At 52.0% G+C, this 22,377-nt stretch overlaps 2 protein-coding genes across 6 annotated transcripts; both read right to left on the bottom strand.

Annotated features, from left to right (window-relative positions):
• Positions 1–976: 976 nt before the first annotated feature.
• On the bottom strand, positions 977–3,232 carry LOC123854996 (COP9 signalosome complex subunit 9-like). The gene has a single exon (XM_045890350.3). The coding sequence runs from the start codon at positions 2,270–2,272 to the stop codon at positions 2,102–2,104; it is 171 nt and encodes a 56-aa protein (XP_045746306.1). The 5' UTR covers positions 2,273–3,232; the 3' UTR covers positions 977–2,101.
• A 1,715-nt stretch (positions 3,233–4,947) lies between these two features.
• On the bottom strand, positions 4,948–20,478 carry DMKN (dermokine). Of its 5 annotated transcripts, XR_006793559.3 has the most exons (20): positions 19,044–20,478; positions 18,411–18,467; positions 18,083–18,133; positions 17,836–17,925; positions 17,173–17,229; positions 16,513–16,578; positions 16,240–16,290; positions 14,648–14,695; positions 13,942–13,995; positions 12,763–12,810; positions 12,514–12,561; positions 10,005–10,061; positions 9,659–9,706; positions 7,962–8,009; positions 7,801–7,842; positions 7,165–7,233; positions 6,446–6,518; positions 6,110–6,133; positions 5,908–5,955; positions 4,948–5,386 (listed from the first exon to the last, which is right to left on the bottom strand). XR_006793559.3 is itself a non-coding variant. In XM_045891283.3 (19 exons), the coding sequence occupies exons 1-18, from the start codon at positions 19,419–19,421 to the stop codon at positions 5,908–5,910; spliced, it is 1,284 nt and encodes a 427-aa protein (XP_045747239.1). In that variant the 5' UTR covers positions 19,422–20,469; the 3' UTR covers positions 4,952–5,386. The 5 variants fall into 5 exon arrangements, 3 of the variants coding, with proteins under 3 accessions (XP_064437553.1, XP_045747239.1, XP_045747242.1); XM_045891283.3 differs by lacking the exon at positions 6,446–6,518 and having other exon boundaries at positions 4,952–5,386; positions 19,044–20,469; XR_010408250.1 differs by lacking the exons at positions 4,948–5,386; positions 6,446–6,518 and adding an exon at positions 7,438–7,554 and having other exon boundaries at positions 5,913–5,955.
• Between the last annotated feature and the right edge of the window lie 1,899 nt (positions 20,479–22,377).

A 22,377-nucleotide genomic window follows, 5' to 3' on the forward strand; every position in this document is an offset into this window, starting at 1 on the left:
CACCATGAGGAGTTGGGATTTCATTCTATGGCTACTGAAAAACTTGTGGAGGATTCTGAGCATGGATCCTTCCTGGCTGTCATGGGAGAATGGATTTTAGGGAAAAATGAAAGTCAGAGGCAGATTCAGAGGTCCAGGAAGGAGAAAGGGACATCCTGCCCTTTTATTAGAGAGTCCTTTACACCAGAGGGCCTTTGCCTGCTTCAGGTGGCACTTTGAACTTTAAAGGGCTGCCTTGAGCCCTTTGGACCAGGAATACCCTGACAGTCTAGAACCATGTTGACCACCTCAACGTCTCCTGCTGTCCCTCAGGGAGTGGCTCCAGGAGACCTGAGTTCCAGCTCTTTCTGATTCATCACCCACACTTCAGGAAGCTAGCTGTCAGTCAGCCAAAGAATTGAGTGTCTCCCTGGGGAGAGCTGGGTTCTCCTCCCTGTGGCTTCCAGGAGGTACTACAAGGCCCTCCCTGCACAGCTGAAATCCAAGACAGACACACCTTGGAGGACAGGCACACCTTGGAGATAATTGCAGGTTGGGTTCCAGACCACCACAATAAAGCAAGTAATGCAATAAAATAAGTCCAATGAATTTTTAAATTTATTTCTAAAATATTATTAAAGATTTACTTATTTGTTTTAGAGAGAGAGAGAGCACGAGTATGGGGAGGATCAGAGGGAGATGGAGAGAGAATCCTCAAGCAGACTCCCCGCTCAACAAGGAGCCCGTCACAGGGCTTGATCCCAGGACCCTGAGATCATGACCTGAGCCAAAACCAAGAGTTGGATGCTCAACTGACTCAGCCACCCAGGCACTCCATTGAGTCAAAAGAATTTTTTGGTTTCCCAATGCACATAAAAATATGTTTATACTGTAGTCTAGTAAGTATGCAATAGCATTATGCCTTAAAAAAAACAACATACATATCTTAATTTTAAAAAACACTTTATTGCTAAAGGATGCTAACTATCAAGTGAGCTTTCAGCAAAGTGTAATCTTTTTGCTGTGGAGGGTCTCGCCTCAATGTCCATGGCTGCTGACTGATCAGGGTCATGGTTGCTGAAGGCTGGGGTGACTGTGGCAGTTTCTTAAGACAAACTGAAGTTTGCTGCATCAATTGACTCTTCCTTTCATGAACAATTTCTCTGTAATATGTGATGCCTTTGGATAGCATTTTACCCACAGTAGAACTTCCTTCAGAACTGGAGTCAGGCTTCTCAAACTCTGCTGCTGCTTTATCAACTAAGTCTGTGTCATAGTCTAAATCTTTTGTTGTCATTACAACGATCTTCACAGCATCTTCACCAGGAGTTGATTCCAACTCAAGAAACCGCTTTCTCTGCTCATTCATAAGCAGCAGCTCCTCATCCCTTCAGTTTGATCATGAGATCACACAATTCAGTCCCATGCTCAGGCTTTACCTCCAATTCGAGTTCTCTTGCTGTTTCCACCACATCTGCAGTGACTTCCTCCACTGATGTCCTGAACCCCTCAAAGTCATCTACAAGGGTTGGAATCAGCTTCTTCCAAACCCCTGTACATGTTCATATTTTGACCTCCTCCCATGAATCACAGATATTCTTAATGGTATCTAGAACAGTGAATCTCTCCCAAAAGGTTTTCAATTTATTTTGCCCAGATCCATCAGAGGAACCACTATGGCAGCTATTGCCTTACAAAATGTTGTGTTTTTTTTTTATGACATCGCTGCTTTTTTTTTTTTTTAAGATTTTTTATTTATTTATTCATGAGAGACAGAGGCAGAGGGAGAAGCAGGCTCCCCGCAGAGCAGGGAGCCCAATGCGGGACTCGATCACCAGGACCCTGGGATCGTGACCTGAGCCGAAGGCAGACGCCCAACGGACTGAGCCACCCAGGCGTCCCTATGCCATCGCTTTTTAATTGAAGGACAAAAGTTGGTCACATTCAGAGATAAGTGGGCCTCATGCAGATAGTTAAAACCATCCTTCTCTTTCTTGGTTAACCATCTCTTAATTTCAAGTAACATCCATGAGTTCTTTAGGACTATCTGAAATTGTCCTCTGAGGAACTCCACCACACCACCTCGTAACACACATGACCACACGCACTGCTGGACAGCATCTCACTGGATATCATCACAATACAGATCTTCAAAATTATTTAAAAAGTCTGCATGAACTGCCTTCTCATTGGCTGCCAAGTCCATCAGGAGCCCCGTGCTGCCTCCTGCCTTGTCCAGGTCCACGTAGGGCCCGGCGCCCTCAGGGAACATCTCGTCCACTGCCCGCTTCATCTTGCCCGCTGGGCCTCCCGCTTCCCCGGCCCACTTCCGGCCCACCTCACAAAATATTTCTTAAGTAATAAGACTTGAAAGTCACAATGACTCCTTGATCCATGGGCTGCAGAATGGATGTTGTGTCAGCAGGCATGAAAACATGAATCTCATTGTCCATCTCCATCAGAGCTCCTGGGTGACCAGGTGCATTGTTTGTGAGCAGAATATTTTGAAAGGAATCCCTTTTTTCTGAGAAGTAGGTCTCAGCAGTGGGCTTAAAATATTCAGTAGACCATGTTGTAAACAGATGTGCTGTAATCCAGGTTTTGTTATTCCATGTGTAAAGCCCAGGCAGAGTAGATTTAGCATAATTCTTTCGAGCCCCAGGATTTTCAGGATGGTCAATGAGCAGTGGCTTCAACTTAGTTACCAACTGCATTCGCCCCTAATAAGAGAGTCAGCCTGTGCTTTGAAGCTGTGAAGCCAGGCATGACTTCTCGCCAGTTTTCCAAGTCCTAGACGGCATCTCCTTCCAGTAGAAGGCTGTTTCATCTATATTGAAAATCTGTTGCTCAAGTCCTTCAGGAATGACCTTAGCTAGATCTTCTGGGTCACTGGCTGCAGCTTCTACATCAGCACTTGCTGCTTCACCTTGTGATTTTTTTTTAATGTCTTGAAGACAGCTTCTTTCCTTAAACCTCATGAACCCACCTCTGCTAGCTTCCAGCTTTTCTTCTGCAGCTTCCCCACCTCTCTCAGCCTTCACAGAATTGAAGAGAGTCAGGGCCTGGCTCTGGATCAGGCTTTGGCTTAAGAGAATGTTGTGGCTGGTTTGAACTTCTATCCAGACCACTGAAATTTTCTCCATATCAGCACCAAGGCTGTTTGCTTTCTGATCAATCATGTGCTTACTAAAGTAGCACTTTTCATTTCCTCAGGTACTTTTCTTTTGCACTCACGAATGGCCAGCTGGAGCAGGAGGCCTAGCTGCCGGCCTGTCTCAGCTTTCCACATGCTTTCCTCACCAAGCTTAGTTATTTCTAGCTTCTGATTTAAAGTGAGAGACATGCGACTCTTCCTCTCACTTGAACACTTAAGAGGCCAGTGTAGGATTATAAATTGGCCTAAGTTCTTTTCTTTTTCTTTTTCTTTTTTTTTAAGATTTATTTCTTTATTCCAGAGTAGGGGAGGAGTAGAGGGAGAGAGAATCCTAAACAGACTCCTTGCTGAGCGTGGAGGCCAACATGGGGCTAGATCCCACGACCCTGAGATCAGGACCCAAGCCAAAATCAAGAGTCGGACACTTAACTGACTGCACCACCCAGGCACGCCAGTTGGCCTAATTTCAATATTGTTGTCTCAGGGAATAGAGAGGCCCAAGGAGACTAGAGAGATGGGAGAACGGCCAGTGGAGCAGTCAACACACACATTTATGGATTAAGTTTGCTGTCTTATATAGGTGCAGTTTGTGGTGCCCCACAGTAATTACAATAGTAACATCAAAGATCAGGGACCACAGATCACCATAACAAATATAATAACAATGAAAAAGTTGGAAATATTGAGAGAATTACCAAAATGTAACACAAGAGATGTGAAGTGAGCAAATACTATTGGAAAACTGGTCCCAATAGACTTGCTTGATGCAGGGTTGCCACAAAGCTTCAGTTTGTAAAAGACGTTAATATCCGCAAAATGCAATAGAGCAAAGTACGATAAAATGAGGTATGTCTCCAAAGCAGTAGCCCCAATTTAAGGACAAAAGTGAGAGTAGGATGCAGAGCAAAGGAATAGTCTTCATCTTTCTCTGATCCAGATGGGTTTGATCAAGACAGTTTCCCCAAGTTCATTTTGGACCAGGTTGTTTTTGGTTTTGTTTTTGTTTTGTTTGTTTGTTTTTCATTTTTTCATCAACTATTTGAGGCCCACCCTTTGTCAGGCCCTGTGGTCAGTGCTGGGGATGGAGCGATGACCAAGGCAAACAGGAGCTGTGCCCTCAGGGAACTTAGAGTCTCCGAGGGAGTCACCTACGCTAGCAGGGTGCTTCCTGTCCTCCTTTTACTTCCTGGGTCCCTGCAGGAATGTCGGGGATGAATGGTGAGGGCTCCCTAATATGGGCACATTATATGGCCTTGATGGGACTTTGACTCAGAGACTCTTAAGTGCAGACTCTCCAGGCCTGTCTGCAGAGTTCCTAGGCTTGGGATAAGCCTGGCCTCAGCCTGAGCCAAGAACCCCTGCCTGTTTCCTTGGCACATTAATGGAGTAGAAGTTTCTGCCACCCCCTCTGCATCCCAGAGACACAGAGCCACTGCATATGATAAGGCACTGGGTTGGGTATGAGCCGCTTGCCCACAACTTCCTAAGCACATGGCCTCATCCATACCTCCGTGTGTTTACAAGGCTGAGGCATGTGCTCTGCTAGCCCCTGGCCCCTGTTCTTGCCCCCTTCCTAGCCCTCTGGGACTGGCCTCCTCTCTTGAAAAGCCTCTTTACTGCCACCTCCTAAGGTGAATGACTTCCCTGTTGCCTTTTCAGGCTAGCAAAACACCTTTGAGTGCCTCAGCTTCAGGAGCATGGCATTCAGATGCAGGCTGGGCCAAGATGATGTTTTACAGATGGAGAAACTGAGGCACAGTGAGATCAGCTAGCTACTGCTTGTCAGGACCACCCAGGTCTTACCTCTCTCAGTCCCCCATTTGGTATACCACTCTCAGCAGGAAGGCACATTATCTGCCCCTAGATCACTTCCATTCTCCCTGATCCGGGCCATCAGGATAACATGAAAGAACACGGCATGAGAAATCTTAAGGAAATAAGATTCATGTTTTATTTCCACAAAGAAATCCCAAAGTAGGAAACTTCTCCTGAAGAATTGTCACAGTGACTTCAGGTCACAAAACAGAGTAGGTGAAGAAAGTGGCAGGTTTATCCGATGAGGTTTCTGGACAAGGAGACCCCATAGTTCAGTTGGAAGAAACGAGGGACAGACAGACCAGGTTCAACCTGGAAAAAGCAGGTGTCAGCACCCAGACCAAGCCTGACACAGGGAGAGAGTTGGGGGTGGGGCACAGTTGAGCTCCTTGATGGCTGATGTTGTTCAGGACCTCAGTTATGATTGGAAATAATTTTCTAGAAGAAAAGAAAGAGCAAACAGTAGAATGTGGCTGCTCCTGAATGTGTTGAAACCGGGTATCCTTTCATCCAGCCTCTACGCTGCCAGTTTTTTGGTGTCCTACCTGTTTCACCTGCGCATTCCCTTACTCCTGCTTCTCCCTGAAACAGATTTTGTGGTTCTGCCAAGTTTATCTTTTGCCCCTTCCCCACTGGTGACTCACTTCCTCCTGCCTTTGAGCCTTTCTCTGCAGTTACCCCAGACCCTTCTGTCCTGTCCCTCTCCTCCACCTCCCCTTATGGCTGTCCCTGCACGGCCCTGCCTCTGGCAGGCCTCCACTCAGCGCTCAGAGGGTGCTTTCCGAGTGTCCTTGGTCATTTCCTGATGAGTCTTTCTCCACGCCCCACGCTGGGGTCTCCTCGATGCCTTTAGAACATCCACCCAAAGCAAAGCGAATGCCAAGATCCCAGCCCTGCCCCTGGAGTGGCTGTGCCTCAGCTCCTGGATGCAGGCTTGCACTGCTCACTCTGACACTCACCTACCAGAACTTCACCCACTGCAGCAGGCCAGGGCGCACCTGGGAAGCCTACAGGACAGGGAGAACGTCTGAGTGGCCATGGCCATGGCCCTGGCCTCAGGGAGAACGTCTGAGTGGCCATGGCCATGGCCCTGGCCCTGCATACCCTCTGGCCCCAGACCCCTTCTCTCAGGAGCCAGATTTTCTCTGCCCCACTACTCACCGAGGAAGAAGGCGTGGCTCCCCCCTGGAAAGAGATCAGAGGAGGTGATGTGGGGCTACAGTGACCTCTGCCATGTCTTCGGGGCCCAGGGGCAGGCTCAGACCCAGATTATCTCGGAAGTCCTTGGGTCTGACTATGGACTGAATGGACTTTCTTTCAAAGCAGATTTATCATCCTAAGTACATTTACCCAAGATGAGCACACACTGGCCAAGCAGAGTGAACAGAAGGTAGATAGGTAGATAGGTGTCCTTCTGCCTGCTAGGTGGATGGATAGAAATTGGCCACAAATCACTGGCGAGTGGATACCCACAGGCAGTGTTAGCTGCTTCTTTACCTGCTTCCAGTCAGGAGGTGACTCCTGATCTCTCAGCAGAAGTCCTGTCCCTGAGGCCAGGGGCTTCCTTGTTCTGAGAGATGGAGGGAAATAGCACCTGTTTTTTCTTCACCAGCAAAATTAGTATTTAGCATGTTCATTTACTGAATTTATAAGATTGCTTTCTTTGCAACTGAACGAAACAAAAGTCTCAGGGTTGTTTTGTTTTGTTTTGTTTTTTCTGTTATTTCCTTTGTGGAACGAAGCATTAATTTTCCCACCAACCACAAGTTTCTGGGCAAGCCTCCCCTAAGTGTTAGTGTGCCCCCTTCTCGCCCTCCCTCCCCCCAACCCCCACGAAAGTCAGCAGTTAAAGAGGTGGAGAGAGCAGACACTACTACATGGGAAGGCTGCTAGTTTGGCTGTGTGTCATGTGAGTTTTTTTTAGAGCTGTATATCACTCTTTGAGAGGATGTTGGTTCCCAGTTTTCTCCAGGGCATGTGACATAGCTACTGCCCCCTTGTAACCTTTTCTGAGTGGGTGGATGTGGAGAACATTGAACCTCCCACCCTCCACTTCCAGATGGTTCTCAGGGAGCCCGAGTCTCCCTACACAGGGGCGAGACATGACTTTCAAAATGAACAGGATTCGGCCTCAGCTAAGCCTGGCCGTGAAAGCCTACCTCCCTCACCCCCCATGCAGAGACCCCAGTGGGGAAACAGGGCAGTTAGAGTCTTACCTTAGAGGGGATCTTGGCTGAGTACTGCCCACCAGAGGGAGTAGGGTATGCCTGCTGGTTATAGGTGTTCTGTGGAAAAAAGCCAGGGTGGGGAGGGGGCGGGGAGAGGGGAGTGTTGGTAGAAGAGAAAGGATGAGGGCATTTTGCTGTGGAATAAATACCCTGGCTCCTGGCCTGGGCCAGACCTGTCTCTAAGCCCCCGCTTTCCCTCCTTGTGTCATGCATTTTTTTCTATAGAATCTTCCTTCAGCCAGCCAGAGCCCACAGTCTCACCTCTCTTATAGTCCTAGTCCAAATGGCCCTTCCTTCTCCTTCCCTGGTACCTCTCCCAGCTCCTCAAGTGTTACTCGGGAGATGAAGGCAGGAGACCAAGGAAATGAGTGAGGTTTTCTGTGTTTTTTTTAAGATTTTATTTATTTATTTGACAGAGAGAGAGATAGAGCACAAGTAGGCAGAGTGGCAGGCAGAGGGAGAGGGAGAAGCAGGCTTCCCGCTGAGCAGGGAGCCGGATGCGGGGCTCGATCCCAGGACCCTGGGATCATGACCTGAGCCGAAGGCAGATGCTTAACCGACTGAGCCACCCAGGCGCCCCATGAGTGAGGTTTAAATCAGGTGGTCAGGTGGCAGATGTCTTACCTTAGAAGTCACCACGGCCACCTCTTGCCATCCTGAGCCAGACTGAGAAAACAACAGAATGGGGGTGTGGAGGAAAGTGAATTTCAGATTGGCCAGCCCTGAGAACCAGACCGAGAGGGACCTGGGGCCATCAAAGGTAGTCTGAGGGCAGAGCGACTCACCTGACCGGCACTGCCCGACCTCTTCTGGAGCAAGGACGCATCAGCACCCTGGAAGGGAGAGAGCCGCCATGAGGGTGTCCTTGTCCAAAGTCCTTTGGGTCCTGCCAGACTCACGGGGCTCCAGCAGCCTGCTGCCTAGGCTCTGCCCTCCTGTGGGAGCACCAGCACCCACGCACCCCACCACACCCCTCTCCATGGTCCAGGATCAGCAGTGCCTCCAGAGAAGGCAGTGAGCCTAGAGGACACTGATGACCCCGATAGATATAGGACAGATTTCTACACTCAGTGTAGGGGAGCGAGGCACCCCCACCCGCACCTGTGCATCTGGAGCTTCGGCAGGCCGGCCTGGGACTGAGCAGGAATGGCAAGTGAGCGGTGCCCACACGGCTCCCTTGGGGCAGACAGGGCACCTCAGCCCCAACCCACCTTCTGCCGACACCAAACCCTGCTCCCTCCTTAGCCCTATAATTCCTGTTCACAAACACTGTTCCCATAGGGTTCCTGGAAGGATGGGCTGTTATCATCAGCAAACAGAGGCAAAGTGAGGTGATTAGATTGGCACTGGGCTGAAGGAGAGAGAGAAAGGGGAGAAATGCAAGAAAGCCCATCAAGCCACGTGAGACACAGCACCAGTGCATGGGCCATACCCCGCACCCCCACCCCCAGTCAGGGCAAGTGGAAAATTCTCAGCAGCAGGAGAGTTTAGCTTCTGCAACCACCACTTCTCCACTTGGAACCCCCATTCCCACCCCCCCCCACACACATACACACAGGGTTAGGATGTTCCTCCTAACTGTGACTTAACTCCCATTGAATTTTAGCCCCACTCTTAGCCCTAACACTGAGGTCACAAACTGCTTGACCACAGGCTTCCGGGCATTTTTTGCTTGGCCTGCATTTTTAAATTAAATTAGTTGTGAACAGTTAAAAATCAGATTTCCATCAGACGACATGGCCACACTGGTCATTCATGAGTGCATGACAACACGCACCTGGAGGGCCCTGACCTCCCCCTTTGCGTGGCCCCACCTGTCCAGCCTCCTGTGCCTGGTCCACACAGATGAGTGAGTGGGCAACCTTTGCGTCAGTGCCCAAAGGCCACTGGCCATGAAGAATTAAGATGTGGCCTTCTGCAGGACCCCTCCTTCCCAGAACCCAGATATTCAGACCTTCTGCACCTGCTCACGCTTAACCATGGCCTGACCTGCTCCCCTCGTGCTTCCTGTTTCCTTTCAGCTTTCCTCCCTAACACCCCTTTCCCAGTTCTGAGCGTTGACCCCAGCTCCAGGCTCCTCTCTTCCCCACCTCGTGTCCCCTGCCTGTTCACCCTGCAGTACCCACCCAGCTGAGGCTCCCCCTGAGCCAGGCCACGCCCAGCAGGACCAGCAGCAGAGCAGAGACAGTGGCTGGCTTCATGTTCCTGTGCCTGTGGAGGCCCCAGCCCTTGGCTTCAGCTTTTATCCCGGGGAGGACTGCCCACCCTACTCCTTCTCTAGTGACTCACCGGCTCCTCTCTCCTACCCCACCCCCACTTAGTGTTGCAGAAAGGGAGGAGAGTGGGAAGGGAGGGAGGTGGCCTCCCTCAGCAGGGAAGGTAAGCAACAGGGACTGAATGCAAGCCATTGCCAAGAGCCCAGATCCCATGTCCCCAGATTTGGGCTTCCTGATCCCAAAACGAAAGGTTCTGCCACCCTTACCTCAATAATGGCTTTCCAGTTCAGGAAAGGGGTGTTGTGTTTGAAATCCTAGAGGGAGGAGAAGACAGGAGTGGGCCTCAGAGCAGGGAGTGTGGCAGCTTGTTGGAAAGTTTTAAGCTCCTGTGCAAGAACGGGTTTTGGTGCCTGGGTGTGGTTTGGGGTTAGATGAAGATAAGCGTACCGGAGGTTGAGGGTGTTAGCACTTCTGATGGTATTCGGGTGAGATTACCCATCTCAAAAATGAAAAGAGGGCGAATTTTGTGACAGGTGGGCTGGAGCTTGAGGAGGTGGGGAGAGGGACAGATGACCAGATCCCCAGTCCTCTGAAAAGTGAGAGTTCTCCTACCTCCCAGAGTCGGCTGAAGTAGAGCAGGGCGCGTGTGCTGGGGCGTGGGACTTGGCCCTGTAGAGGAAAGGTTGGGTGCAGGTGAGCAGGAAGCACGGCCCCTTGCTCACCTACACCCCTATTCCTGATACCACCATCGCTCAGCCTTCAGAATGTAATTGTGCCTAAGGTTTGAGGGGAAGCTGGGTGTCTTTTAGTGACACCAGAAAACTGCTTTTGGAAGCAGAGGGAGAGAGATTAGATCTCTGGAGCCGCTAACCAGCTCCCCTCACCCCCACACACACCACACTCTTCACTCTCCCTGCTTCTCCAGCCTCTGGCAGAACCTCACTGCAGCCAAACCTTGAGGACTGGGACCTGCCCCCAGAGCTTCCCACCTTCTTACCTGCCCTTCCACCCCAGCCCATTTGCCGAAGCTATGGGGCTGTGGTTGACCCTTCCAAACCCCCTGGAACAACAGTGGAGACGTAAGAAAGGATCAGAGACCAGGAGTGTGAGGCAGCTACGGTTTATTTCAAGGGTAAGGGTTGAGATTAGTGGTGGGGTAGTGGGGTTTTAAGGGGTGTGGGGTTCCCATCCATCTGGTAGCACCTTGTCTGGAGGTCATGGGGTGCGAAAGCTCCTCTGGTCCTGGGCAAAGAAGTAAGTTCTAAGAGGGAGCTCAAGGAATAAGAATTCAGGGCCTAATTGGCCAAGTCAGGGGTGGATTAGGCCTCTGCTCCTGAAATCCGCAGGGATCTTTTTGCCCATGGCTGTCATCCAGCCAAATCCAGATATTCCAGTTTGGGATGAAACACCTCATACTTGCCAAGAACTGTTACGTAGAGTCTCCCTGTTGTCCCTGCTCACTCTGGCCCCAGTGCTCAGCTCCCTCCCTGTGAAGGCGATGGGCCTTCTGTTCTCCTCTCTGCCCGTCTCTGGCCTGCCCCTCTCCCTAGATCTGCTCCTGGGGGAGCTGCCCCAAATGGATCCTGCCTAACTGTGAGCGCTCCCTTTACTGCCCCACCCACCCAGATGTGCAAGAATGTTCACTGCCTTCCTGGCCCCCAGGAAGTATCAGTCTGTGCCTCTGACCCTAAGTTCTCGTGCTCTGGGGCCTCGTCTACCCCAGGTCCATGGTAAAGAGCCTCCCGCCTATCAGAGACCATTCTCTCTAAAACAAACAGTCGGGGCACCTGGGTGGCTCAGTCAGTTAAACATCTGCCTTCCGCTCAGGTCATGATCTCAGGGTCCCAGGATCAAGCCCCGCATGGGCTCCCTGCTCAGCAGGAAGCCTGCTCTCCCTCTGCCTGACGCTCCCCCTGCTTGTGTGCTCTCTCTGACAAATAAATAAATATAATCTTTAAAAAAAATTAATAAAGCAGAAACAGTCCATTTGGCTCCTTTAGTTCATCCAAACCTGCACCGCGCTGCGCCTGGGAACCTGCCTCCCACATCTTTCACTCTCCCACCTTCTTCCCCGAGTTGCAGACTTGGCCTTGCCTGAGAGTAGGGCTTTCTCTTCACCTCCCTGTCTACCACCACCTTGTCTCCCCCACAAGTTTTAGAGGGCAGGGAGCCTTGTCTTCCTTCTTTTATGGTAAGGGTCCGAAGCCCAGCTGCTGGGGTGACTGTGCCGGGCAGCAGCCTTTGGCACCTGGAGAGAAGCAGCCTCTAGTCAGCTCTTGTCTGTCAGAGGAGCTCGAGCTCAAGGAAAGAGGGCCCCCCATTGCCTCATTTTTCAAGAGAAGCCAGAATTCCGAGTGTTTTATAAACCTCTCAGTTTTTAAACTTTGGCAACTAATTCATAGTGTCTTTAAAATTAAAAAAAACAACAACAATGGATCAAACAAAGCACATCAGTGGGCCGTCAATTGCAACTTCTGCCTTTGGTGTTTGTTCGCGCTGTTGGTCTGCCTTTGCTCTGGAGGCACGTCTGCTATTCAGGTGTCAAATCAGCCTGGCCAGGTTCCCCCTGAACATGGGAGGGGTGGGCAGGGGGGGAAGGAGAGAGGGGTTCTGGGCCCCAAGTGCCTCCTAAACTTATGCACACCCAGGGTCCAGAATGCCTGGCACGCGGCAGGCACTGGGCACATAATTGCTTCCTTTCCCTTCTCTCTCAGTGTCAGTCCTCCTGGGGGCCTTTAGCACCTCCTGACTGTTCAGTCCGCCCCCTACCCTGCCTCTGCTACCTCTCTGGTTTCCTGAGGACTAGGCCTCCTCACTCTCCCCTTAATCTTCCAGGTCTTGTTGGAGAAACTGAGGTTCACGCCTGCTCAGTCTGCACACTGAGACATGAAAGAGGCCCATTCCTTCCTCATCCTGGACTCCCAGCTGTTTCCAAACCACCCCCTCTTCTCAGCTCTGCCTCCTTCCTCTTTGTTTTTGTCCTTTTTTTAAGCACTGGACAAAACACCCTTCCAGTGCCATCATCGTTTTCCCCAGCTCCCCACTCGGGGGGTTAGCAGTTAGCTTTCTTCTGTTTTCTTCTCCCACAGAGATCCCACAGAGATGGCCTTCCAGCCCTTACCTTGTTTATGGCATCCCAGTTAATGAAACCCAGCTTGGATTTAAAATTCTGCAGAGATTAAAAAAAAAAAAGATGGAAAATGGCAAATTGAGTTGTGACGTAATGTAATGTTGGCTCAGGGCTTCCAGGCAAGAGGTCAAGGGCCATCTGATGTTCGGTCCTTCTGGAAAGAGGACTTCAGCCTAAAGGGCAGAGGAACAGAGCTTTGCTTTTCCAAAGAGTGAGCAGAGAGATCTTGCATGAACTCACCTTCCAGAAAGTGTCAAAGTTGAAGAGCCCAGGAGACGTCTGAGAGTTCTAAGGAACCGAAAAGAAAGGGGATGAGAGTAGGAACCCACCCTGTGAGCAAAAGGCAAGGGCAGAAGCTCTGGGGGTCAGGAGGGGAGGCAGGGATTGCTTGACACCATGGTCCCGGCCAAAGGTGGGGCAATGCCTCCACTCACCAAGGTATTGATCCCACTGACAGCGTCACCTCTTACTGGACCCTTGCCTCTGGGTAGGAAGGAGGGACTACTGTTCAAGCCCTCTGCCTCCTGTCATGCATACCACCTATCAGCCTGGCTCCTGGCCCACCATCTCTGCCTTTGCTCAAGCTCTGTGTACTCTGTGTAAAGCCACCTCCTCTCCTTTGTCACATAGCAGCTAGGAAACCCCACCTTCTTGGAATGATTTGCCACTTATTCCTAGAATAACCCTGCCCAGTCCCTTGAATCATATTCCTATTCTGCCTCCCCCAGAGCCTGTCCCCAAAACACTGCTGGGAGCTAATGTGTAATCAGCCCCACCGTCTGCCTAGCACAGTGCCTTATCCGGCCACATTTCCTGTGTGGAGACATCTCCACTTGACGGATGAGGGAAGCAAACTCAGAGCTGTCCAGCAGCGTGCCTCATGATCTGTCTCCTTGTCAGACTCCAGTGTCCGGATCCTGAACCACCTTGCTCTGGTTATGATGCAGAAAGCTCTGCAGTAACTGTGGGGTTGAGCAAGGTAGGTTTTGCAGTTTCCATTTTACCCAAGAGGAGGCCCAGACTCAGAGAGGTCAACTGCCCTGCCTGAAGATGCACAGATGACAGGTGAGACAGCTGTCCTCTGAACCCCCATCTTCTAACTCAGAGGTCACTGCTTTCCACTTCTCAACACTTCTTAAGTATGGTTTCCAAAAATAGCCCCTTGACCATTCTCCTGTTACTTATGGCTATGTTTCCCCTCACAGTGATAATACACAGTGATGATCACAGTTTGAAGAAGGGAGAGAATGGATGAACCAAGGAGACAGGGATTCCAGACCCCTGTCTGGTCTCCTGGTGGTCACTCACCACAGAGAGCAGCTTGCAAGAAGATACTGATGTTTCTGTTTCTTTTCCCCATCCCTTAGCATTCTGTCCCCACACTCCACCACCCCTTCTCCTAAAGCCATCCCTGCTTACCTGATAATTGTCTTGGGGGCCCCCAACCAGGCGACTGCCCTCTTTTCTTATTTCCTGCGGAGAGAGAAAATGGAGAAGAGTCACTGAGGAAGCAGGGAACATGCAGGATGAGAGAGTAGGATAGTAGGATGTGGGCCAGGGACTCCTGAATCAGGGGACTGAGGCACAAACACAGCAGAAGATTTCCCAGAGCCCCAAGAGAGGCTCTTCTCCCTGGCAAATCTTGTTTCAACTTCCTGTGGATTGGGTTATTGCTCACTTACAATACTTATTGGCAACATAACCATCTCTTTATATTCACTTCTGCAAACTTCCCAAAATCCAGTAGGAAGGGCCTTTGCCACAAAAGTATCTGAATTGTCCCCTGGTTTTGAGGCAGAAGCCAGCCAGACTGTTGGACTAAACTGATTCAGACTGCGGGACACAGTCTGGGCGGAAGTGTTGCATTGGTCAGAAAGGGGACGCTGGCTGGAGAGTCAGCAGGAGCCTAGGTGGCACAGAAGTCATCTGGTTCCTCTCCTCCTAAGTTAGAGGGAGGCGCCTCTTGAGTCCCACTTTCCCGGGACTGAGATGAATTCCCCGAGGTAAGATCAAGACCAGCCTGCGGTGCGGGACTATCTGCACTGTTAGCATTGCTGCTGCAAACTTGACCTCCATCCCATCTCCCGCCACCAGTCTCTACTCTCAAGGCCGGTCATCTCCTTACCCTGATGTCACCATAGCCACCAGAGCCTCCCTGTCCTCCTCCAAAGCCCTGAGGGATGAGACAGTGCAACAGAGATCATTGTTTTAGATCTTAGGTCCGTCCCTGCACCTTTATGTACTGATTTAATACAATTCCTCTAAAAATCCTCATGGAATTCTTTTTTGGAACTGGTCAAAATAATCTTGGAATTCATCTGGAAGAATAAATGTTTAAGAATAGGTGAGAGGGCGCCTGGGTGGCTCAGTCGTTAAGCGTCTGCCTTCGGCTCAGGTCAGGATCCCAGGGTCCTGGGATCGAGCCCCGCATCGGGCTCCCTGCTCGGCAGGAAGCCTGCTTCTCCCTCTCCCTCTCCCCCTGCTTGTGTTCCTGCTCTCGCAATCTCTCTCTCTCTGTCAAATAAATAAATAAAATCTTAAAAAAAAAAAAAAGAATAGGTGAGAAAACACTGGAAAAGACAGGCAACAAAGGAGGACTTGTACTGGCAAATATTAATGTACCATAAAGAAAGCAGCATCACAGAACAGATGAGTCAGTTTAACCAAATAGAACTCCCAGAAGCTTTCCCAAAATATGAAGGTATTTACAAGTGACATTGTACATCAGTGGTGTAAATAATTCAATGCGTGTGGCTGGGAACACCAGTTAAATATCTAGGGGGGTGCAGGGGGCACTTAGTTATACTTTGCTGGTCCCTCCCTCCTGTTTTTATCTGGTTTTCCCTTCATTAGAGAGCACATAGCTCTGATCCAAAGTGTGGGGCAAGTCTAGCTGAACTGAGGAATGGGACTAGATTGTATACAGCAAAGTAAAGCCCAGATATATTAAAGAGTTAAATAGAAAAAATGAAAGTATAGATGTATTAGTAGTTCTAGAAGAAAATAGAGGCCTTTTTCTTTTCAAGAGCAGAAACCGTAGAAGAAGAGATTGGTATATTTGACTACATATTTAAGACTTTGATACACAAAACACTAAAAAAGAGTTACAAGCTGGGAGCTTTCCTAACACCTGTCTACCCATAGAGGTTAGTATCCTGAATATCCAAGGAGCCTAATATTCAGAGAGCCTTCTCCCCATCGGCTGCGTGCATACCAGCGGACATCGGCCTTGCCCAGAACCTGGTAGAAACCAAATCTCAGCCCCACCCCAGGCCTGCTGACTCAGAACCTGCATTTTCACAAGACCTCTAGGTGATTCGTGGGGACCTTAGCATAACACTTCCTCTTGTCAGTGCTGCAGGTGCTGACAGGAAGACCAGATTTCCAGAATGACTAGGAGGGAAGTGTACCCATTCCAAACCCAGTTTCCAAATGCTATCAAAGAGGTCACGGTATTCTGTTCACTGGCCGGGTGGGTGTAGGTCGTTTGAAGTGATTGTTTCTAAAAAGGACTGGTTTCTATGTAATTTTTCACAGCCCCATCCACGGTATAAAGTGAGGCACATCACATAAGGATTTGCAATTATTACTTTGGAGATTGTTAATATTTGTAGGAGTATATGTTTGGTTTCTTCCCCACGGAAGGGGCTGGGATGGAGGTTAGCCTTAGGAGTGGTGCCAAGCAGGAGTGGGCACAGTCCCAAGTTTGGCTCTCACCTGACCCCCAGATCCTCCGGATATGCGGACTTCATTCCCTGGGCTGTCACACTGTGAGAGAGACAGAGACAGCTTTCCCTCTGTTGCCACGGAGACACCAATCCCAGCCCCCACACTGCTAGCCCGCAGCCGCCCCACCTCAGCCCATTCTCAGCTCTGGCCGGTGCTCTCCCAGCTCCCCCATCATCCGAGGGGCCTTAGCACCCCTTATTTCCCCTCCCCTTCAGGGAAAGGAGGCCAATCTGTGAAAGTGTATGCTCAGCCGACACTCACCCCGGGTTTATTTACGCCGCCACTTCCGCCGCCACTGCTACCCGAGGAAGAGCCGGTATTGTGTCCCTACGAGGGGAAGCAAGAGTCCACACAGCAACTTTTTTTATTATTATTAACGATTTTATTTATTTATTTGATAGATAGCACAAGTAGGCAGAGAGGCAGGCAGAGGGAGAGGGAGAAGCAGGCTCTCTGCTGAGCAGGGAGTCGGACGTGGGGCTCAATCCCAGGACCCCAGGATCATGACCTGAGCCGAAGGCAGCCACTTAACAGACTGAGCCACCCAGGCGCCCCTCCACACAGCGTCTTAAAGGGACTCAGCGGGAACCAGATAGTTGCCAGGGTGTTATGATTTGTTTACTCCCTTCTGTCCAACCTCCATCTCTTCCCATTTTGAGCCAGCTAGCCACTGAGGAAGTTATTCGGAGCACAAGGGACAGGTGTGGCCAAGTGTATTTGGAAATGTGGGACAGTTTGGGGATTCTGAGCTGCTGTCCTCTCCCCCCATCACATGCCTGAAGTGAAAAAGCCTCTGGAGCCTAACATCTTAGAGCCTTGACCCTGGCATCTAGGGGCTCATTCGGTTCGCCCCCTGCCTCTCCTCACCCCTCCCTCTCCTGGGACCTAGAAAGAGGAAGAAGGGACCCCGAGAGTCCTTACCTGGGAGCTTGAGTAGTCGCTTTGATCAAAATTCCTAGAATTTTCTAAGGAACGGTCCTAGATTGGGAGGGAAAGCAGGTAGTATGAGGAGCAGTAAATTAAAGCAGCTTACGTGACCTGGCTTGTTCTCGTTACTTCCCTCTTCTTGCCTCAGACCTTTCCCAGATACCCAAGGAAGCCAACTGTGCTCCCACTTTGTGGGGCCCCCTCTGTGGGAGAGCCACCCTCTGTGGCTGCCAGGCCGTGGTCCCCTCCCGGCCCCGTCAGCCCTTCTAGAGGGGCCTCATGTGCCCTGTATTTATCGGCGTCACCTACACCACAGCTCTGTACGTGTCCTTGTCTCTGCGTGTGCGACACGCCTGCCCCCCTTCTCTTGGGAGCCTCCCAAGCCGGTGCCTGGTTTCCTGTGTCCAGCTGTCTTCTCCCCTCTGCCACCCCCCTCTCTAGTCACATCTGCCCTGCGGCCGCGAGAGTCAGTTAGACAGGAGGCAGAGCGTCCCCACCGCGTGCAGTGGAGCGGAAGGGAGTCGAGCGGGCCGTCGCAGGCCAGGCACCTGTGCCGAGGCGTCCCCGGCTGTGTCGGGAGCCCTGCCTGGCGGGGCCGGGCGGGGGGGGGCAGGAGCTGAGGAGCCCCAGGATGGCGAGCAGAGGAGCAGAACTCACCCAGCTGGACCCGTAACTGCTGCTGCCGCCACCACCACTGCCACCTCTGCTGGCATCACCGCCGCTGCCACCACCTCCGCCGCTGCCTCCCTAAGGGGCAGGAAGAGACCAGAGTGAGAACATCAGGAGTGTTGGCTTCCCTCCCTCGCCTCCCTCTCTGGCTCCAGCGTATCCCGTGCGCAGTTGGAGGGAGCCGACATTCTGTCTACTCCCCGCGCAAAACGCCTCTGATTGCCTGTCCCCTTACCCCCGAGCTGCTGGAGCTTCCGCCTGAGCCGGATGGTGGGGGGTTGGTGCACTGTGGAGGAAAGTTTCCAGGGACGGGTGAGTTCCCAGGCTTGGGTCAAAGCCATCACCACAGGCCAGGCTCTCCTGCTTCCTGTGGCTTGGCCTTCTTTCCCCACGTGCCCGTCCCCCTTCCCTCCCCTCTTCCTGGCCTCATCATCTGGCCCATCTCTTCCCTGTCCAGTCTGCCTTGTACCTCAACCCCCCATCCTTCTTTCCTTCCTCTTCATCTCTCCTACTTTCTGTCACATGCACCCGGACACCCTCTTCTTCCCGACTCTTCCCCTTACCTCTGTGTGTGAGTTGCTGCCTCTCACGGAGCCGTAACCAGGTTGGACCACAGTCCCCTGCAGAGAGGAGGAGGCTGAGTGTGGGTACGGACAAAAAGATGAGGGAGGCGTGGAGAGCGTGGGCTTGAAGGGCAGGAGGTTGCAAGCCTCAGGGCTGGGGTGGTTACTGTACCCGAGCGTTGGTGGCCGAGCTGAAAGACCCTCTATTGCTTTCTTGGCCCTAGGGGCCTCCCTGAGAGTGGGTTCCAAAGCTTCCATCTGAATCTCGGGGGTATCCCTGGCCCTCCAGGATTGCCCTGGCTGTGGCCTCCAGAGCCACCCTGGGAGCCAAAGATGCCGTAGCCTCCAGATGGAGGCTGGCCATTGGTTCCCTGCAAGGGCAACACACCTGCACTGAGTGTGTGTGCCTTAGCCCCTCTCTGATGGGGGGGGTGCGGCGCCGCACAGCAGGACATAGGCAGAGACAGGTAGAAGGAGACCCCAGTGTGGTAGAAGGATGCATCATCACATGGAGGGAAACCACCCCAGATAGCCACAAATAAGAGACCCAGTCATCCTTCCAGCTGATTCCCAAGATTCTCAACCCAACTGCCCACAGTGTCCCATTTCCACACCCAGCTGCCAGCTACTCACCCAAGCACTGCTGCTGCCTGGCATCCCCTGCCAGGAGCTGTGGACAGCATCTCCTCCATGTCGAATGATGTTCTCAGCCGGTCTGCCAGCCTCACCCGCAGTGTTTCCAAGGGCACGGGCTGCTTCCCCCATGTCGTGGCCCATGACCTCCCTGGTTGCGGAGCCAGCTGCCTGTCCAGCCCCTTGGCCAACAGCCTCTTCGACTCCATGGCTAATGGCGTCTCCCGCCCCCTGTCCAATGGCGTCTCGCACCCCATGTCCCACGGCCTCCCCAGCACCTGCTCCAGCGCTCTCCCCTCCTCTCAGCAGTGGGCCAGCCTCCCCACTGCCCAGGCACAGGGCCAGCAGGAGGCAGGCTAGGGAGCCCTGTGACTTCATCTCTGCCTTGCTCCTCTTCCTCCCGTCTTCTTCCCACCCGAGTTTTCTTCTCTTTGCCCTTCCTCCCCCTCCGTGTGTCTGTGTGTGCCCTCCTCTGTGCTCTTCCTCCTTACTCTTCCGTCCCTCTAAGTCCGCAGCCTTCTCTCTCCTTTCCCAGGCTCCCCTGCCTTCCCAGAGTCTCCTCCCTGCTGCTACTCCTTATACCGTGGCCTGGGAGAAGGTGACAGGGCTGGGTAGCCCAGAGTCCCTCCCTCGTGACTCAGGGCCAGCCACGGATAGGGTAATGAGCTGTAATTGTGAGTCTGAGAGTCTGTGTTGAAACAGAGAGGGAGCCCAAGGATCAGGGAGGGAGGACGAAATGGGATAAGGCAGGTGCAAAAGTGTTCCAATTTCCCAACCCCAGGAATTTGGGGTGCAGGGTGGGGATGGGGACATCTGAGGAGATAGTTGGTTGGTGTCTCATAGAGGTGATGGGGTGGAGGGTCTCAGGAGAAAGGAACAACAGGCGGGACCCAACCAGGAGGCAAACGTAGGGAGCCCAGTGGGGCAGGACCCACCCGAGGTGTAAGCCAGCCTGGCTTAGGGGCACCGGGATGAGAGGCAGCTGCCCTTTCTTGGCCTTGCTCTCTCAGCTTTGGTGGCCTTTTTCTCTCCCATCTCTCTTCCTTCCCATACTGCCACCTAAAGGTGACTGTCCTCACACTCTTCCATACCTTGCAGCCCACAGAGAGTCTGGGAGCTGTGAGACTGCCTTCCGTGGGGACCCCAGGTACCAAGGAAGGAAGTGGCCAGCCTGAGAGGGGTCATCAGGGTGTCTCAGCACTGGGGCTGCTCTTGGCCAAGAAAGCTGGGTGTGGAGCAGGGAACTGGCCAGGCCAGCCACCCCCAGGGGATGAGTGGGAGGGAGCAGCTGACCCAGGCACCCACCCTGTTTACCTGGCCCACAGGGGCACGTGTGTGAGCTCAGAGCCTCCTGAGAGGACTGGTACTGCTGCTCGCCCCACCCACCCCCCAGTCTCCCCAGGGCCTAGCGGCACCAGCAAGGGAGGAGGGGTCAGCGCGAGCCCCCTACCCCACCCCCTTCCAGGGCCCTATGTCAGCAGCATGGCCCTCTCCTCGTCCCAGCTCAGGACACAGGGCTCAGGCATCTTCCCCATCTCACCCCTGTCCAGCACCTGGCTGCTTCTCTGCTCCCAGGGCCCCTGGGCCTCCCACCTGTCGCTGGCCTTGTATCACTGAAACTCATCACCAAGTTAGGAGGGGCCAATATCTATCTGCCTTTCCCAATGTCTCTCAGTCAGTCTCTCTCCACCCCAGCACCCGCACCCCAACTTGTAACATCCAACACCTCTCACCGCGTAAACACAATCCCGGTCTGTCCTGGGCACCTCCTACCTCCCTGTTATTCCACCTCTCTTTAATGACCGTGATAATGGTGGTGATGGTAACCATCATCGTAATCATCCATGCAGCTCCAGTCTATCCACAGCTCTGTGTGCCCAGCGCCGGACTAAGCGCTTTAAGGCTCACACCGCCCTGGCAGATAGTCTTAGTATTACCCCGTTTAGAGACAGAGAATCTGGGGCTCAGAGGGGGATGGTGGTGTGTGGTAGAACCAAAGCCAAGCCCAGGCCTGCTCCACTCCTAAACCCTGCTCCCAGCACGTTCTTCCGTCATCTGTCTCAGACCTCCCCTGCTTGTCAAAACCTTCACTCTTCTCTGGATTGAATTGGTGGTGGTTTTGCCCTGGGGCCTTATGAAGGGCAGGGGCAGGGGACAGGAGTAAATCTGAGGCCTCTGGATTGCTGATGGACACCTCGGCCCGAGCCGGCTGCTTCCACGTCCAAGGGCAGGACCATGGGCCTGGAGGTAGAGCGCTCCCTGCCTCAGAGACTCCTTCCCACACTTCCCTCATGGGATACCACCTTCACCGTGGTATGTATCTGCCCCCTGACCCAGCTCTGTTACTAGTATTTTTCTTTAAGCCAGCTTACTTTCTTAAGCATATTTTATGTTGCTACTGTAAGTGGAGAGCCAGGATCACTTGCCCATAAAGAGAAAGTACCAGAAAACATAGAAGCCCACAACACTATTACATGATAGCTGGCTGCGGGTCCTGTGTTAAAAAAGGAGATTGGCAAGTATGAGGGAGGTAGTCAAGGCACAGGAGCACAGAAGTTGAGTCTTCATCTCTAACATAATCAGAAAGTTTCAGAGAAAATTGAGAAAAGGACCCGGCTCTCACTGTGTGATTCAGACTTATTCAAAGCCATGTTCCTGAACCAGCTGGATTCTCCCATGCACTCCCATGCTCTGCCTTCTGGAGAAAACTACCCTCAGGCATCTCTGGACCTGAGAGGTCACCTCACGTGGTCTGCAGGCATATTTATGAAATACCTGTTGTGAACCAAGTAGAAGGCTAAGTGCTTCCACATGCGTGATCTCATTTAATCCTTATGACAACCTCGGGGCGGGGGCGGGGGCGGGGGCGGGGGGAGGGTAGACATTCCCATTTTACAGGTGAGGTAACTGAGGCCCAGGGCTGGTAAACACATACATAATAGCGTGTTTAAAAGAGATGGTGGTAAAATGGTGCTGTCCGAATATGACCCAGGTCTGTCTGACTCCAAACAGCTTTTTCTCCTACATCCATGCCTCCTTTGTTCTTGTACCTAATGGTGTCCACAAATCTGACCTGCCTGACCTCATGTCCTCTGATTTCAGCTTTTCTAAGTCACTATTTCATTCATTCCGTAAGTATTTATTGAGTACCTATTGTGTGTCACACCTGTTCCAGGCACGGGGGATACAGTGTGGAAGAAGACCATCTAAATCTCTCTCCTTAGGGAGCTCATATTCATTGTGAGGATGTTGGACAATAAATGTATCAGGTGGTGAGCACTAATGAAGAAAAATACAGGGAGGTGAGGGACTAGAGAAGACAGAGTATTTTAAA

The sequence above is a fragment of the Mirounga angustirostris genome, unplaced genomic scaffold, assembly GCF_029215605.1.
Source record: "Mirounga angustirostris isolate CCGP_5_RB_7025 unplaced genomic scaffold, mMirAng1.0.hap1 SCAF_16, whole genome shotgun sequence".
In the NCBI taxonomy this organism is placed as follows: domain Eukaryota; kingdom Metazoa; phylum Chordata; class Mammalia; order Carnivora; family Phocidae; genus Mirounga; species Mirounga angustirostris.